This window comes from Mesoplodon bidens, assembly GCF_964165515.1.
Source record: "Mesoplodon bidens genome assembly, chromosome: 12".
Taxonomy (NCBI): domain Eukaryota; kingdom Metazoa; phylum Chordata; class Mammalia; order Artiodactyla; family Ziphiidae; genus Mesoplodon; species Mesoplodon bidens.
In genome coordinates this window covers 9,916,361-9,935,219 of record NC_138168.1, presented here as the reverse complement: position 1 = coordinate 9,935,219, position 18,859 = coordinate 9,916,361, and the positions used below count along the sequence as shown (strand labels likewise).

Genomic DNA, 18,859 nt, shown 5'->3' with positions numbered 1-18,859 from the left:
ATGAAGGAACAAGATAAAACCCCAGAAAAACAACTAAATGAAGTGGAGATAGGCAACCTTCCAAAAAAAAAATTCAGAATAATGATAGTGAAGATGATCCAGGACCTCGGAAAAAGAATGGAGGCAAAGATTGAGAAGATGCAAGAAATGTTTAACAAAGATCTAGAAGAATTAAAGAACAAACAAACAGAGATGAACAATACAAAAATTGAAATGAAAACTACACTAGAAGGAATCAATAGGAGAATAACTGAGGCAGAAGAATGGATAAGTGACCTGGAAGACAGAATGGTGGAATTCACTCCTGTGGAACAGAATAAAGAAAAAAGAATGAAAAGAAATGAAGACAGCCTAAGAGACTTCTGGGACAACATTAAACACAACAACATTCACATTATAGGGGTCCCAGAAGGAGAAGAGAGAGAGAAAGGACCTGAGAAAATATTTGAAGAGATTATAGTCGAAAACTTCCCTAACATGGGAAAGGAAATAGCCACCCAAGTCCAGGAAGCGCAGAGAGTCCCATACAGGACAAACCCAAAGAGAAACACGCCGAGACACATAGTAATCAAATTGGCAAAAATTAAAGACAAAGAAAAATTATTGAAAGCAGCAAGGGAAAACAGACAAATAACATACAAGGGAACTCCCATAAGGTTAACAGCTGATTTCTCAGCAGAAACTCTACAAGCCAGAAGGGAGTGGCATGTTATACTTAAAGTGGTGAAAGGGAAGAATCTACAACCAAGATTACTCTACCCAGCAAGGATCTCATTCAGATTCGAAGGAGAAATCAAAAGCTTTACAGACAAGCAAAAGCTAAGAGAATTCAGCACCACCAAACCACTCTATAACAAATGCTAAAGGAACTTCTCTAAGTGGGAAACACAAGAGAAGAAAAGGACCTACAGGGCTTCCCTGGTGGCGCAGTGGTTGAGAATCTGCCTGCTAATGCAGGGGACACGGGTTCGAGCCCTGGTCTTGGAGGATCCCACATGCCACGGAGCAACTAGGCCCGTGAGCCACAACTACTGAGCCTGCGCGTCTGGAGCCTGTGCTCCGCAACAAGAGAGGCCACGATGGTGAGAGGCCCGCGCACCGCGATGAAGAGTGGCCCCCGCTTGCCACAACTAGAGAAAGCCCTCGCACAGAAACGAAGACCCAACACAGCAAAAATAAATAAATAAAATTAATAAAACTCAAGAGATGTGTTAAAAAAAAAAAAAGAAAAGGACCCACAAAATCAAGCCCAAAACAATTAAGAAAATGGCAATAGGAACATACATATCAATAACTACCTTAACGTGAATGGAGTAAATGCTCCAACCAAAAGACACAGGCTTGCTGAATGGATACAAAAACAAGACCCATATATATTTTGTCTACAAGAGGCCCAATTCAGACCTAGGGACACATACAGACTGAAGGTGATGGGATGGAAAAAGATATTCCATGCAAATGGAAATCAAAAGAAAGCTGGAGTAGCAATACTCATATCACATAAAATAGACTTTAAAATAAAGAATGTTACAAGAGACAAGGAAGGACACTACATAATGATCAAGGGATGAATCCAAGAAGAAGATATAACAATTATAAATATATATGCACCCAACATAGGAGCACCTCAATACATACGGCAACTGCTAACAGCTATAAAAGAGGAAATCGACAGTAACACAATAATAGTGGGGGACTTTAACACCACAGTTACACCAATGGACAGATCATCCAAAATGAAAATAAATAAGGAAACAGAAGCTTTAAATGACACAATAGACCAGATAGATTTAATTCATATTTATAGGACATTCTATCCAAAAACAGCAGATTACACTTTCTTCTCAAGTGCACATGGAACATTCTCCAGGATAGATCACATCTTGGGTCACCAATCCAGCCTCAGTAAATTTAAGAAAATTGAAATTGTATCAAGCATCTTTTCTGACCACAATGCTATGAGATTAGAAATCAATTACAGGGAAAAAAACGTAAAAAATACAAACACATGAAGGCTAAACAATACGTTACTATATAACCAAGAGATCACTGAAGAAATCAAAGAGGAAATCAAAAAATACCTAGAGACAAATGACAATGAAAACACGACTATCCAAAACCTATGGGATGCAGTAAAGGAGTTCTAAGAGGGAAGTTTATAGCTATACAAGCCTACCTCAAGAAACAAGAAAAATCTCAAATAAACAATCTAACCTTACACCTAAAGGAACTAGAGAAAGAAGAACAAACAAAACTCAAAGTTAGCAGATGCAAAGAAATCATAAAGATCAGAGCAGAAATAAATGAAATAGAAACAAAGAAAACAATAGCAAAGATCAATAAAACTAAAAGCTGGTTCTTTGAGAAGATAAACAAAATTGATAAACCATTAGCCAGACTCATCAAGAAAAAGAGGGAGAGGACTCAAATCAATAAAATTAGACATGAAAAAGAAGTTACAACAGACACCGCAGAAATACAAAGCATCCTAAGAGACTACTACAAGCAACTCTATGCCAATAAAATGGACAACCTGGAAGAAATGGACAAATTCTTAGAAATGTATAACCTTCCAAGACTGAACCAGGAAGAAACAGAAAATATGAACAGACCAATCACAAGTAATGAAATTGAAACTGTGATTAAAAATCTTCCAAGAGGGCTTCCCTGGTGGTGCAGTGGGCTTCCCTGGTGGCGCAGTGGTTGAGAGTCCGCCTGCCGATGCAGGGGACACGGGTTCATGCCCCGGTCTGGGAAGATCCCACATGCTGCGGAGCGGCTAGGCCCGTGAGCCATGGCCACTGAGCCTGCGCGCCCAGAGCCTGTGCTCCGCAACAGGAGAGGCCACAACAGTGAGAGGCCTGCGTACCGAAAAAAAAAAAAAAAAAACTTCCAAGAAACAAAAGCCCAGGACCAGATGGCTTCAAACATTTAGAGAAGAGAGAACACTCATCCTTCTCAAACTCTTCCAAAAAATTGCAGAGGAAGGAAAACTCCCAAACTCATTCTATAAGGCCACCATCACCCTGATACCAAAACCAGACAAAAATACTACAAAAAAAGAAAATTACAGACCAATATCACTGATGAATATAGATGCAAAAATCCTCAACAAAATACTAGCAAACAGAATCCAGCAACACATTAAAAGGATCATACACCATGATCAAGTGGGATGTATCCCAGGGATGCAAGGATTCTTCAATATATGCAAATCAATCAATGTGATACAGCATATTAACAAACTGAAGAATAAAAACTATATGATCGGGCCTCCCTGGTGGCGCAGTGGTTGAGAGTCCGCCTGCCGATGCAGGGGATACGGGTTCGTGCCCCGGTCTGGGAGGATCCCATATGCCGCGGAGCGGCTGGGCCCGTGAGCCATGGCCGCTGGGCCTGCGCATCCGGAGCCTGTGCTCCGCAACGGGAGAGGCCACAACAGTGAGAGGCCCGCATACCACACACCAAAAATAAAAATAAAAAAAAATAATAATAAAAACTATATGATCATCTCAGCAGTTGCAGAAAAAGCTTCTGACAAAATTCAACACCAATTTATGATAAAAACTCTCCAGAAAGTGGGCATAGAGGGAACCTACTTCAACATAATAAAGGCCATATATGACAAACCCACAGCAAACATCATTCTCAATGGTGAAAAACTGAAAGCATTTCCTCTAAGATCAGGAACAAGACAAGGATGTCCACTCTCACCACTATCATTCAACATAGTTTTGGAAGTCCTAGCCATGGCATCTGGGATGAAAAAGAAATAAAAGGAATACAAATTGGAAAAGAAGTAAAACTGTCACTGTTTGCAGATGATATGACACTATACATAGAGAATCCTAAAGATGCCACCAGAAACTACTAGAGCTAATCAATGAATTTGGTAAAGTTGCAGGACACAAAATTAATGCACAGAAATCTCTTGCATTCCTATACATTAATGATAAAAAAATCTGAAAGAGAAATTAAGGAAACACTCCCATTTACCATTGCAACAAAAGGAATAAAATACCTAGGAATAAGCCTACCTAGGGAGACAAAAGACCTGTATGCAGAAAACTATAAGACACCGATGAAAGAAATTAAAGATGATACCAACATATGGAGAGATATACCATGTTCTTGTATTGGAAGAATCAATATTGTGAAAATGACTACCCAAAGCAATCTACAGATTCAATGAAATCCCTATCAAATTACCAATGGCATTTTTTACAGAACTAGAACAAAAAATCTTAAAATTTGTAATGGAGACACAAAAGACCCCAAATAGCCAAAGCAGTCTTGAAGGAAAAAAACGAAGCTGGGGCTTCCCTGGTGGTGCAGTGGTTGAGAGTCCGCCTGCCGATGCAGGGAACACGGGTTCGTGCCCCGGTCCGGGAAGATCCCACATGCCGCGGAGCGGCTGGGCCCGTGAGCCATGGCTGCTGAGCCTGCGCGTCCAGAGCCTGTGCTCCGCGGCGGGAGAGGCCACAGCAGTGAGAGGCCCGCGTAACGCAAAAAAAAAAACAACAACAACAAAAACGAAGCTGGAGGAATCAGACTCCCTGACTTCAGACTATACAAAGGTACAGTTATCAAGACAATATGGTACTGGCACAAAAACAGAAATACAGATCAATGGAACAGGATAGACAGCCCAGAGATAAACCCACACACCTATGGTCAACTAATCTATGACAAAGGAGGCAAGGATATACAATGGAGAAAAGATGGTCTCTTCAATAAGTGATGCTGGGAAAACTGGACAGCTACATGTAAAAGAATGAAATTAGAACACTCCCTAACACCATACACAAAAATAAACTCAAAATGGATTAGAGACCTAAATGTAAGACCAGGCACTATGAAACTCTTAGAGGAAAACATAGGAAGAACACTCTTTAACATAAATCACAGCAAGATCTTTTTTGACCCACCTCCTAGAGAAATGGAAATAAAAACAAAAATAAACACATGGGACCTAATGAAACTTAAAAGCTTTTGCACGGCAAAGGAAACCATAAACAAGACGAAAAGACAACACTCAGACAACCCTCAGAATGGGAGAGAATATTTGCAAATGAATCATCGGACAAAGGATTAATCTCCAAACTATATAAACAGCTCAGGCAGCTCAATATTAAAAAACAAACAACCCAATCCAAAAATGGGCAGAAGAACTAAATAGACATTTCTCCAAAGAAGACATACAGATGGCCAAGAAGCACATGAAAAGCTGCTCAACATCACTAATTATTAGAGAAACGCAAATCAAAACTACAATGAGGTATCAGGTCACACCAGTTAGAATGGCCATCATCAGAAAATCTACAAACAACAAATGCTGGAGAGGGTGTGGAGAAAAGGGAACCCTCTTGAACTGTTGGTGGAAATGTAAATTGATACAGCCACTATGGAGAACAGTATGGAGGTTCCTTAAAGAGCTAAAAATAGAATTACCATATGACCCAGCAGTCCCACTACTGGGCATATACCCTGAGAAAACCATAATTCAAAAAGACACATGCACCTCAATGTTCACTGCAGCACTATTTACAATAGCCAGGTCATGGAAGCAACCTAAATGCCCATCGACAGATGAATGGATAAAGAAGATGTGGTACATATATACAATGGAATATTACTCAGCCATGAAAAGGAACGAAATTGGGTCATTTGTAGTGACGTGGATGGATCTAGAGACTATCATACAGAGTGAAGTAAGTCAGAAAGAAAAAAACAAATATCGTATATTAACGTATATATGTGGAACCTAGAAAATGGTACAGATGAACTGGTTTGCAGAGCAGAAATAGAGACACAGATGCAGAGAACAAACGTATGGACACCAAGGGGGAAAAGCGGCAGGGGGTGGGGGTGGTGTGATGTATTGGGAGATTGGGATTGACATGTATACACTGATGTGTATAAAATGGATGACTAATAAGAAAATAAATAAATAAATAGGAAAAATAAAAAAATAAAAGTCAATATAGTTTACAAGCAAAAACAACCTAAGTTAAGGGTTATATAATTTCTCATTTCTTAGATATTTCTGTTCTCATTACACAGGAGGGGTAAAAGGTCTGTAATGTGAAAATATATTTCAGATAAATAGCAATGAAACCCATAGAGGAAAAAGAGCTTGACAGACCAGGAGAAAAAGGAAGAATGAAGAGATTAAGGGTCTCTATGAGCTCAAAGAGCACATGTAGCAAGAGTGTAGTTATAAGAGTATGGGAGGACTCAGCACAAGGTCGAAAAGCATGACAATGGAGTTTTACATTGCTGATTTGGAGCAATGGTGAAACTCACAGTGTGACACAGGATTGATGACTAAAACAGAGTGGAATTGAAGGGTGGATCCTTAAACAAATTTGAGAAATGGGACACCAACATGTTGTATGAGCTACCTACATGGACCAGTGCTAGGATTTTGGCAAGAGTTAGGGAAGAGAAGAAGACAGAACTAAGTCCCTATGCAAAAGGTTTACAACTTTTTCAAAAGCATCTTTTGAATCAAGTGTTAGTTCCCATCTGTTTCTCCAGCTTCCGGAGCTCCCCAGCCCGGCAGATGACTCCCCAGCCCGGCTGTGACTCCAGTGGCAGGCTCAGCTCTACTAGTTCTTAAATCAATCCCAACCTGAGCCAGGAATGATTGTAAGAGCTCTAACTGACCCAACACTCTATGGGATGTGGTATCAAATCACCCATGCTAGTCTCTATATCGCAACCCTAAAAAGTGGGCTTCTGCCTTGATTCTAATACCTAGTTCCCACCTTATACCCGATTTTGATAATTAACCCTTAATGTTCTGCAGGTCAAATTCCTGTCTTATTGATTTTCAAATAGTCTGCATTCCTCCTAAAAGTTCTCTTGGTGCAAATTATCTGTCAACAAAGAATTCCTGAGTGCTCCAAAGACTTCCCTTTATTGTGCTATAGGCTACAGGTTGCCCTCTACTTTGGCCATAGCCTTAAGATAATGTTCTTTCTACCAGCACCTAAACTGGGTCTGTCTGTCTAAAATTTCTGCTATGTAGGCCTAGTTTCAAGCACTTGGTCACTTTCAGTCTGTCACTATCAGGTCATGTTCAGTTGTCTACTGAGGTGCAAAATCAAAAGACTAAGCCTACAAATAGGTTTTTATTTTGAAATTAGGTCTATTAACTTAACCGTTTATTAATCCATTATAAAGCTAAAACTATATACTTATAGCTAATTTGGGTTATGAAAAATCAAAAATGTAAGATCATCAGCACACATGCTAATATTTGAAATTTTTTCATTCATTATATATACAAGCAGTGGGTTGGAAATGAAAAGATATAAGGATTTTGTTGAGCATAAAAGTTAGTGCCCAATATTTCTGGCTTAGGAAAGACTTTGCATCCAGGCCAATATGGACTGGTCTGACTATTTGAGTGAACCAGCTAGGGATGCAGCCTACAGTGATGGTTGATGGTAAAGTCAACACAGCTTGATTATGAACCCTGAATCTTCTATCACCTGTGTAATCTCAGTTAAGTTACTTAAATGCTCTGTGTTCCTATATTCTTGTCTATAACATGGAGATGATACCTGCCTCACAATGCTTGAAATAAATAAAATAATACATGGAAAGTACTTAGTATAACATTGACATATAGTCAGGGTGAAATTAATGATATTTATCAGCACTGAAAAGTATGCCTAAATTATTAAGGTGGAACAATACAGCTAATGATAAAAATGTTTTGATACTGTAAACAGAGCAATAATTATAAATAATTATGTTGATATGAACTAACAAATTTGCTGATTTTTATTATCTAAAAAAATACAGATTAAAACAGCCCAGTACCACCAACACTTAGATTTACTAAGTGAGTACTAGCCTTTGCATTAAGCTGAATTACAATCTCTCTTGTAAAAATATCTAACTTATTAATAAATCTAGCACCTACATTTTAAATAATTTTACCAAATAAGATGCTTGAACTCTAGTACAAAGTATTTAAAAATTAAAGGCATTTTTGGAAGAAACAAGTTAAAAGAGACTTTCTCATACATACACACATACTCATAAAAATGCAGAGAGCAAAACTAAAACACAAAATAGCATGCCACATAACTGAGACAAGGTTGGACTACACTCCTTTCAAATTCTTTGCATCTGTGCACATGGCCAAAAAAGGATACTGTATGTGATATTCAAGTAGTATCGTCCAGCTGGTAATGTCGGATGTAAATCATTTTTCCTCTCTATAAGACGATACAGCTTACGAAAAGTAGGTAACGCTGCAGTACGCATCCAAACAATAAAATCCTCATTTACGAACCCACTATTATCTTCGTCAGGATCCAGCATGTATACTGGTTCAACCCAGTTTACTGGCTTTGTTGTGCCTTAAAAAGGAGAGATCGGTGTGGGGTGGGGAGACAAGGCATTCAATTCTATTGAGAGTTTCACTGAAAATTCACACTCTAATAAAACAAAGATACACAATATGAATATTTTCCTTATGTTCAAAAGTAGAAATATATTCCTATTCTAAGGAAGTCTTAAAATCGAAAGAGAAACCAATTCTTCACATAAAAACTTAACAAATAATTACAAAGATTTGATTGATATCTCAATTAAGAGAATACTAAAAGTAGGCTATTGTGTATATTCCAAAAAGCAAATGACTTAATACAAAGATATAATGGTAAGAAACATTACATTGTGAAATCAAGCAGGCATAGAAACAAAAAGAAATTTGGACTTATAACTATTAATAATTAAAATAAATAAACAAATAAATACTTGTTTAAAATAAACTTTATCACAATTTTAAAAGATTATGGCTGAAACGCTTACAAGGAAATACCAGAGAAATTCAAGATTAAAAGTATACTACGTTTCCTTTAGAATTTCAGTACATTAGAAGATACTACATATTTTACCTAACTTGACAACAAGTTAAGAAAAGTTGTTTTTTAAAAAGCATAAACTTTTTTAAGATTCTAAAGACAGAAAATTTTAGGTACTTCATTAAAACGCCTAGCTTATGTTTTAAGGGATATTAGTAATATTTTACCTTTGAATCGTTCTTCTAGGGGAATGCCTGCTCCAGGGGGATTTCTGAATTTCACATTTTTATCTGTCCACCAAGCAATACCTCTCTTTTTCAAAGGAATAGGTGTAGGATCAGATTCATTGCCAACCAGAAACAGATCTAGTGTATCTAAACACAAGAAAAGGAAGATACTGCTAAACATCTACTGAAAATCCATAGTACCAGCTTTATTCCACGAGAAGTGAGGATCTGGTACTTGCCCCCCAAAGTGGTTGTAATGAAGCAGGCACATGATGAGCATTTGCTCTTGATTATTTACATGTGAATTAACTATGGTAACTTTATAATCCTAGATGAACTTGCCTTCCCTCAATAGTTCCAGGTCATTTTCCTACATGGCTAGCTGATATGTGATATGGTCAAATGTTTTAATATTAACCCCAATAAAACAATTTGCAAGGTAAATCTGCCTCTCTTTCTATTCTTTAAACAAAAAAAAAAAGCACTGCTAAATAGCTTCTGGCTTATCAATTTCTCTCTCTGCACTGTCCAATCTGGTAATCACTAGCTATATGGCTACAGAGCCCCTGAAATTATGGCTGGTCCAAATGACTACGTTTTGTAAGGATATAATGTACATCAGACATCAAAGATTTAGTATAAAAATTAGTATATTAAATATCTCACTAATAACTTTTATATACTGAATATCACTTACCTGCTGAAATGACAATATGTGGGGCATATTGAGTTTAATAAAATATAATGAAAATTAATTTCACTTGTTTCTTTTTTATTGTTTTTAATGTGACTACCAGAAAGCTTAAAATTATACACGTCTCACATTTATGGTTCACATTACATTCATATCAGACAGTGCTGCTCTAAATGATCAACTGTAGCCCCTTTTTAATGGTATAAATATTCAAAGTTGTTGGTAAAGGTAGCCTGGCATTTATTTTATCATGTATGAAATAGTAAGTTAGCAGAATGTCCCTGCTTCTTTCTTCCCAGAGACAGAAATTCATTCTTAAAATATAAGAATTCACAAAAGAAAGTCATAAAGCATTATAATACCCCACTAAATAACTAATTCACATATTTATCTTAAAGCTGTTGAATTTCTCAATTTCATTCATGTTTCTGAAAGATTATACAGATATTCCTAACTACAGTATAATATATATATATATATATATATATATATATATATATATATATATATAATCTTTGTTCATCTCTGTCTCATACCATTAAACATGCTGTTGGCAATAGCTCCACAAGGGGCAATTGGTTTGTCTTCATTTCTTCGATAAGGCTCACACTCCTTACTGGGATTCTGATATTTAGAAGGAAAGAAGAGAGAAGTTATTACCCAGGCCTTGGGGAGAACTATGAGTTAGTCCTAATTACTGATTAAAAATTCAATCCCTACATGTTTCTCACTCGCAATGCATATAAAATGCCTATATTATAAACAGACTATAAATAATACCACATTTAATTACTCAAAATATATTCCTTAACATTACTGCATTATAGACTTTCTTTGCACATATTGTCATATAGGTATATGTCAAATTGACTTTTTTTCTTTTTATAAATTTATTTATTTTATTTATTTTATTTTAGGCTGCGTTGGGTCTTTGTTGCTGTGCACGGGCTCTCTAGTTGCAGCCAGCGGGGGCTACTCTTCATTGCAGTGCACAGGCTTCTTACTGCAGTGGCTCCTCTTGTTGTGGAACACGGGCTCAGTAGTTGTGGCTCACAGGCTTAGTTGCTCCATGGCATGTGGGATCTTCCCAGAGTAGGGTGTGAACCCATGTCCCCTACGTTGGCAAGCGGACTCCCAACCACTGCGCCACCAGGGAAGCCCCCAAACTGACATTTAAAAATTTTTTCATATCAACACAGAAATCATAACTACAAACTGTTTTCTACATAAGAAAAACTAAGAAGCCATCTATTGTCAATCCAGCTGTAACAGAATGAAAGGAATCTTAAACTGGAAGTAAGACGACTGGAGCTTCAGGACTTCCCTGGTGGTGCAGTGGTTAAGACTCTGGGCTCCCAATGCAGGCAATCCGGGTTTGATCCCTGGTCAGGGAACTAGATCCCTCCTGCATGCCACAACTAAGAGCCCTCATGCCACAACTAAAGATCCCACACACCGCGACTAAAAATGATCCCACATATTGCAACTAAAAAAAACAAAGATCCCGCATGCTGCAACTAAGACCCAGCACAGCCAAATAAATAAATATTAAAAAGAAAAAAAAAAAAGACCTGAGCTTCTAGTTCCAGCTATGTACTATGTGACTTTGCACAAGTCCCTTGATTTATCTGCACTTCACTTATAAAATTAACATGTTCAAGTAGATAATTTCAAATTTTGTAATTTGGAAGGGAGGGAGGGAGGGAGGAAAAGTCTAATGCAGATTCCTAGAATATACCAATCTTCTCTAAATTGTGCACCCAGGTATAAAGAAAACAAAAATGTTGGCAAGGCAAACAGCACTTCACCTGTCCTCCAGATTTGGTTTTGCCTTAGTCCCTATTGAAGATCTCAAGGAAACGTGGAAGCTGTAGAATTAATCCAGAGATTCTACCATGTCTGATATTAGGTATACATCTGAGTTGTTCTGCGACTCCAAGGCCACATTAAGCCATGTCTCACAACACATAAACAAACCAAGACAGTCTCGATTTGAAATTAACTAGAACCTAGTTAGGCCTCTTAGGGCTATTCCATTATAACCAACCTTGACTTGTATCTACATTCTGGCAGGGAATCTCATAAAGTCTCTTTAATATTTGACTTCTCAGCTTTTTGGTCCCTAAGACATCTACATTCAGAAAGTTAGTATTCTAAGACCATGAAGATAGACAATGTATAACTGGCTTATTACTATTTGAATGTTTTGATGAAAACTGATTTCAAAAAAATAAGGTAAATAAACTCTCAATGGGGCAAATATATTCTAACCACTAAACCATTTTGGAGGGGAGGGGGGCAAGGATAGCAACTTTATTTGGAAAACCAGCAGACAGAAAAGACGGTGGACTGGTGTCCCAAAGAACCATCTTCTAACTACTAAATTATTGAAGAAGTTTTTAAAAAAAAGGAAAATATTTACTACCTATGCATCAGGCAGTCAACTAAGCAATGTTAGGTACTTTGCAGTAACTGGTTTAGGAAAGCCATTTAATAAAGAGTACCTAACATGTACCACATACCATGTAAGGTGCTAGAAATGGAAAGATGAAAAAAAAGTCCCTGCTTTTCAGCAACTCACAATGTAATCTAGGAAACAGACTCAAATACAACCAACTATAATATGAAATAAGAACCATGATAAAGGTGTCTATATTCATTCCATATATATTTATTAAATGCCTTTCATGTGCTAGGTACTGGAAAGGCACTCGGTATATGGTGATTAAAGGAAGTCATGCTCCCTGCTCTCATGGGCTTGCAGTGTAGTTGGGAGGACAGAAGATAACGGGAAGACTGTCTCTGGAGGTAGTATCATGAAAGTTAAGACCTAAAGAAAGTAGGAGACAGCCACGTGAAGAGCAGGCCGAAGAGAGCTTTAAGCAGAGAGAACAGTACACACCATTTAGAAGGAACTTGATACTTCTGAGAAGGTAAACAGGGAATGTAGTTAGAGTATGGCAATAAAGAAAATGACATATGATGAGACTGGAGAGTCATGCATAGCTCAGATCATCCTGAGTAAACAAACCACTGAAAGATTTTAAGCAGGGAAGTGGTATTTACTTTTTTTAAAAGATCACTCTAGCAGCTCTGTAGAAAATGGCCTGGAAAGGAAGAGCAAGAGTAGATGATATGGGGACGCAGTTTGTTAAGTAAAGTGAGAAGTGACTTGGAACAGGGTATGAATGAAGTAAATATGTAAAGAAGTTATTTTGCATCCAAAGACCCTAAAGTAAACAGCAGGCCTGAGGTGAGAGGACCTCCAGGGAAAGAGTAAAAACCACATTCTAGACAAATGAAATGGAAATGCCCAAATGGGCAGATTACCTGCATCACCAGGCATGGTTAGGGAACAGCATATATGGCTCAGGGCAGCCAAGCCAAAGGTACATTAAGGAGAGAATATAAAATCAATGAGGCAGAAGTGGTAGGCTGACATCAGATTGTGAAGGGCCTTATATACAATGTTAAGTTACTTGAACTTCAATCTGTCTGTTCTTAACATCTTTAAAATTTTTGAAAGCCACCTGGTCTTAAAGTCATATATTTTGGTCTAGTCCAGGGATAGATAAATGACAGCCTGCAGGCCAAATCCAGCCCAGCACCTGTTTTTGTAAATAAAGTTTTATTGGAACACAGCTACCTATTCACTTAAGTATTCTCCATGGCTGCATTCATTCTATAATGGCAGAGGTGAGTAGCTGCAATAGACTATATAACCTGCAAAGCTGAAAATGTTTACTATTGGCCCTTTACAGAAAAAAATTCATCAATCCTTAGGTTTAGTCTAAAAGCTCTGCTTGAGGTTTGGAAGAAAAGAATCTCAGCTTCTTTTGCCCTCAGTGAAGAGAGTGTGTATCTATATAAAAGAACTGTAAATCAACCACCACTTCTAGGTCTTTCAACACACCCAGTCTATGATCCCAATCAACAAATTCTTGGTGTGTCTCATCAACTTGGTGTGTCTCACAGAACTTCACCTTCTCTGGACTTGAGTCCTTAAAGTTGGATCCCACATGGACTACAAGATATTGCAGACCTAACCAGGATCTTTAAATAGACTTATTATTTCTTAAGATCCCAAACATCAGGAAATAGCAATAAAACCAGGAAGGATAACCTAGAGTAACTTTACGTTTACCAGGACCATTCTGGTCCCAGTATGGTCCTAAATTGCATTCTAAGAGTGTCACTGTTTCTAAGGGATACTTGAATTGCTAAAGGTTTGCTGCATTGGCAGCAATAATATAAAATACTTGGGCACCAACCACTATTATGAGAAGCTGAACAACAGTCAGGAAACTAAGATCCTCTAGTCCACAGATTCCCAAACCAGGCTGAGCAACAGAAGGGGATCTTGTTAAAAATAGATATTTTAGAGCTCCACCCCTGTAGACACAGACATATGAGACTTAGGAGAATCCTGCAATCTGTATTTTCAAAAAGCTCCTCAGACAGTTTTTCAGTAACCCACACCCTTTGGACTTTACTACTCGGGCTCCCCACAAGGTAAAAAGCAAAGAACATACATGTTCAATTCTAAACCACAATCTCTGAAATTAAAAGTAGCTTATTTACATATTCCTACCCAGTGTAATAATAATGAGTAAACTCAAACAGAACAAATTATATTCCCAGAATGCTAGACTCATCAAAATTCCATCACAAACAGATTAACAAAGCAAAAATCCCAATGACACTACCAGAAACAAGCAAGTTGTAACGTGTCCTCTGGATGCAAGAAATCATTGATCTGTGCAAATTGCAGGAGAAAATATTTTAACTAAAAACCTTCACTAAACAAACTAAAAATGTCAAACAACACTTTAATTTCATCTAACATTATTAAATTTAACATTTCTAATTGAACAATTACCACATGTTCTTAGTTCTTAGACACCGTAGTTTCATGTTCCATCATTTTACTTACAAGTAAAGCACTAGGATCTCCATTTAGTTGACTATCATCTCGAGATTTCACATAACGACGATGGTTTTGATAGAAATTAGACAGTCCATAATACATAAACACATTGCCCTAGAGAAACAGAAAGGGAAAAAATGTTCATATAAAACTATTAAGTATGAAGTTGTTTCATGCATACATAAAAACTATGTAACTTGCACTAGTTTAGAATTTGTGATAACTTAAAACAGTTACTGGGGTGAATTCTACCAGTACTTAGCAATCTAAAATGGTACAAATTATAAATAAGGTTAAACAATCAAACCAAATCAAATAATGTTAAAGAATCAAATAAAATAAGGTCAAAAATCCAAAAGTCAACTTTGAAAATACTCTGAAAGACCTCAAAGACGTCTATTTACATTAAAACAAACAAACAAAAAAGCTCTCAAGGAATCTATTAGCCTAATCTGATCTACTTTCAGTTTTATTTATTTTTTAAAAGATTTTTTTTTGATGTGGACCATTTTTAAAGTCTTTACTGAATTTGTTACAATATTGCTTCTATTTTATGTTTTGGTTTTTTGGCCATGAGGCATGTGGGATCTTAGTTCCCCAACCAGGGATCAAACCTGCACCCCCTGCATTGAAAGGCAAAGCCTTAACCACTGGACCGCCAGGGAAGTCCCTACTTTCAATTTTAAATCTTCTCTAATTCAGATTGGTCTTCATCCAATTAGCATCAACTTTTCAAAGGAATAATGCTTTCAAGCTTTCATTTACTGCCCAAAATAAATTTTGAACTTGAATTGGGACATAGTAAATTTCTCAGTAGGATACTATAAAATATTAGTAATGAACAAATTAATAATTAGTGAAGTATCTAAGATAATGAGTCATTTTATAATAATCAAGAAAAGTACTTTAATGTATTCAGTGGAGTCAAGTTGGAAATAACCTGGGAAATAAGGGTAACCTACATACATTGTAATTATTTAGAAGATGTTATGAAGTCATCTTGAATGACTAAGATTTTTAGAGGTGGCAAAAACATCAGCTATTTTCTCCTTTCTGGTTGCTACCTCCATTGTCTATAACCTTATACTCAATTAAAAGGAATTCAGAAAAAAAAAGGAATTCAATAACATTTTGCTTTATTTGATTTGCTGTTTTCATATACACAATCATTTATTTAAAGCTTGATTTTCAAATGTCAAAATATGAAAACTTTCTCATTCCTTATAAAGAAAACACTTACATAGAAATCTTTCATTTATTTATTTGGTTGGTTGGTTTTTTGTTCTCTGAAAAGGCTTTAGTCTAATTCAGCTTGGGCTTGTAAAGGAACACAGAGCCCACAAAAGAATGAATCTGAGGATGATCACCTCTGCAGAAGAAAAGTTCTGAAATGCTAAATGTTTTTGTATGGGGGAAGAAACTAGTGGAGCTTCTAAATCATTACAAGTCTCTTCCATGTCTTTAATTCTGCCTGTTGTGACAAAAGCAGAACTTAATGCATCTTTATAGTTTGTCCATCACATAAAAAATCAAATTTTTATGATGTTTTAAAGTTATATGTTATTTCTGCCAAAACAAAATAATTAAATTCCTGTCTTCTCCCTAATTTATTTTCATATTTTTTAAAAAGGGAGCATTACAGTCCACTATCTCAGGGCAACAGCATCCATAACCACTAGATGGCAACCATCTACTAGGGACCTCAAAAGTCATCACGACCTTTAAGAAAATCTAAAGCATAGCTACAAAAATCTAAAAAGTTGGCATGTATTAAAGCAGTTTTGCTCCCTGAAGAATAAAACAATAATTTTTTAAAGCTCAATTTTCAGGTAAAGGAGAACACAAACGGGTCTTGTCATGCCTGTTTCTGAATCTTTGTGTCCTTTAGCATCTGCTCAGTTTCCAAGAAGAATGACAGGTAAGTGTGAATGCAAAAGACACACAGAGCACACACACACACACACACACACACACACACACGGATGGTATTCTAACTGCTTGTCAATAAGGTTTTACTAAGTGTTTGCATTTATGTTAAAGTATCATATCTGATGAAAAATAATGCAATTAAATAATGGGTGAATTAGTATTTATTTTCCAAAGTAAAAATTATAGTATTAAAAGTAGGCAAAACAGTTTGAGCAATAATTTTTAAAATACAAGTAGATGTAGATAGAAACTTGATACAAAAAAAATTTTTGTACAGTTATAAAATTTTCCAGAAAAAGAATGTTTTAAATTTAAACTACTAACTACAATAAACTATTAAATTAATGTATTTAATTATCAGACAGCATAATCCAATAGCAAAACAAAACAATCTTCCTCAAAAGTGTACAGATTCCCAATAAATTAAAGCAACATATCAACAAGAAGAAAATAACTAGTAAAAAAAAATTTAATATAATATCAATATTTTTTAAAGCATGGCTTTTCTAAAACACTACTTGGGAATACAGACCTCAAATGACTGTTCCAGTGTGAAGTTAATGGTACAAATACAAGGTGTCACATTCGAAGACAAACATTTATTGCAGGGACTGGAAGGATCTGTTCCGGTATAATCAATCTGCAAGAGAAAAATATAACTAAGCACACCTCCTTGGAGAAAGTGGATACACTCTGAAATAATTTGCTGTCAGAGGGAAAAATGAGTCTGATGGAACAATAACAGCCCAGAAAAAAACTTTTTATAAGGTCGTCTGTTTATTTTGACAGTGTGAGGTGTACAAACTGGAAAGGGTCCTATGTCATCCTACTGGCTCATCTCTCCTTTTTATCAAAAGAAATACATTTATGCATAAAATAAATATAAAATTCAAACTGCATGATGTATAAAGATTTCAATAACTATAAAGTCTAAACAACTTTTCCATCATCTCAGCTTTCCATGGCACATTTTCAAGTTAAAAAAGCAAACACACAAACAAAAAACTACCAGGTTTCTCAAGGGCTACCATTTCTTTAAAACCTGGTGTTGGATAATTAAGAATCTGTCTTATCTTTCTCCTGGGTTCCTGGCAGGGAGCCTCTAAATCCCTTAAAATTCCCCTGGTGATAAGAGTGTATTTGTTTTTGATAAGCCCCTTGAGTCACCCTGGAGTTTATGCTAAGGAGATGGCTCAGGTGAGGGCTGGTCACCGGAAAGACTAGATGTGATTAGGGACTCTGGACCAGCCTGAACTCTGGAAGGAGGGAGAAGCCTGGAAATTTAGTTCAATCATGTGGCCAATGTTTAATCAATCATGCCTTCATCGTGGAATTCCAATAAAAACTCTGGCCACCACAGGTGAGCTCCCGGGTTGGTTAACCCATCAATGTGCCCTGATTCTACAGGGAGAGGGCACGAAGCTCTATATCCAAGACTCTCCCAGACCTCGCCAAATGTGTCTCTTCATTTAGCTGGTCCTAGTTTATATGATTTATGATAAAACTATAATTGTAAGTCTAGCACTTCCCTGAGTTCTGAGTCATTCCCGCAAATTATGGAACCTGAGAGAAGTTACAGTAACCTCCCATATTTATAGGCAGTTGGTCAGAAATGCAAGTGGCCTGGAGATCTCTGAACTTGCAACTGGCATCTGAAGTGAGGGCAGTCTGGGGGAGGGGGGCTTGGGAACTCCCGGATTTGTAGCTAGTTGGCCAGAAGTATGGGTGGCCTGGGACCCTGACTCACAGCTGGTGTCCGAGTGGTACCGAAGCATATGGTTGGGGACCATGCCCTTACACCTGTGGAGTCTGACACTAACTCAGGTGGTCAGTGTCAGAACGGAATTGCAGTACACCAGCTGTTGTCAGAAGACCTGACCTGATAGCTAAAATGAGAAAACTTTTTCCATTATACGAATTTTTTAAATAGATTTCATTTTTTAGAGTGGTTTGAGGTTCACAGCAAAACTGAGTGCAAACTACAGAGTTCCCATAGACTCCCTGGACCTACACATACACAGTCTCCTTGATTATCAATAGCCCTCACCAGAGTAATACATTTGCTACCAGTGATGACCCTACAATGACACATCATTATCACCCAAAGGCAGTGGTTTACCTTAAGATTCACTCTAGGTGTTGTACATTCCGTGGGTTTTGACAAGGGTATGATGACATATATACACCACCACAGTAGCACACAGAATAGTTGCACTGCCTAAAAAAAATCCTCTGTACTCTGTTTATTCATTCCTCC

The 18,859-nt window shown here is 37.1% G+C and overlaps 1 protein-coding gene across 1 annotated transcript in view; it reads right to left on the bottom strand.

Moving 5' to 3' along the window:
- Positions 1 to 18,859, bottom strand: part of TMEM30A (transmembrane protein 30A) — a 45,615-nt gene that overhangs the window by 3,630 nt on the left and 23,126 nt on the right. The window contains exons 2-6 of the mRNA XM_081250510.1: positions 17,135 to 17,242; positions 14,680 to 14,787; positions 10,283 to 10,370; positions 9,053 to 9,199; positions 8,172 to 8,378 (exon numbers count right to left, since the gene is read on the bottom strand). Coding sequence (XP_081106636.1) covers positions 8,172 to 8,378; positions 9,053 to 9,199; positions 10,283 to 10,370; positions 14,680 to 14,787; positions 17,135 to 17,242 — 658 coding nt within the window. The remainder of the gene's footprint in view (positions 1 to 8,171; positions 8,379 to 9,052; positions 9,200 to 10,282; positions 10,371 to 14,679; positions 14,788 to 17,134; positions 17,243 to 18,859) is intronic.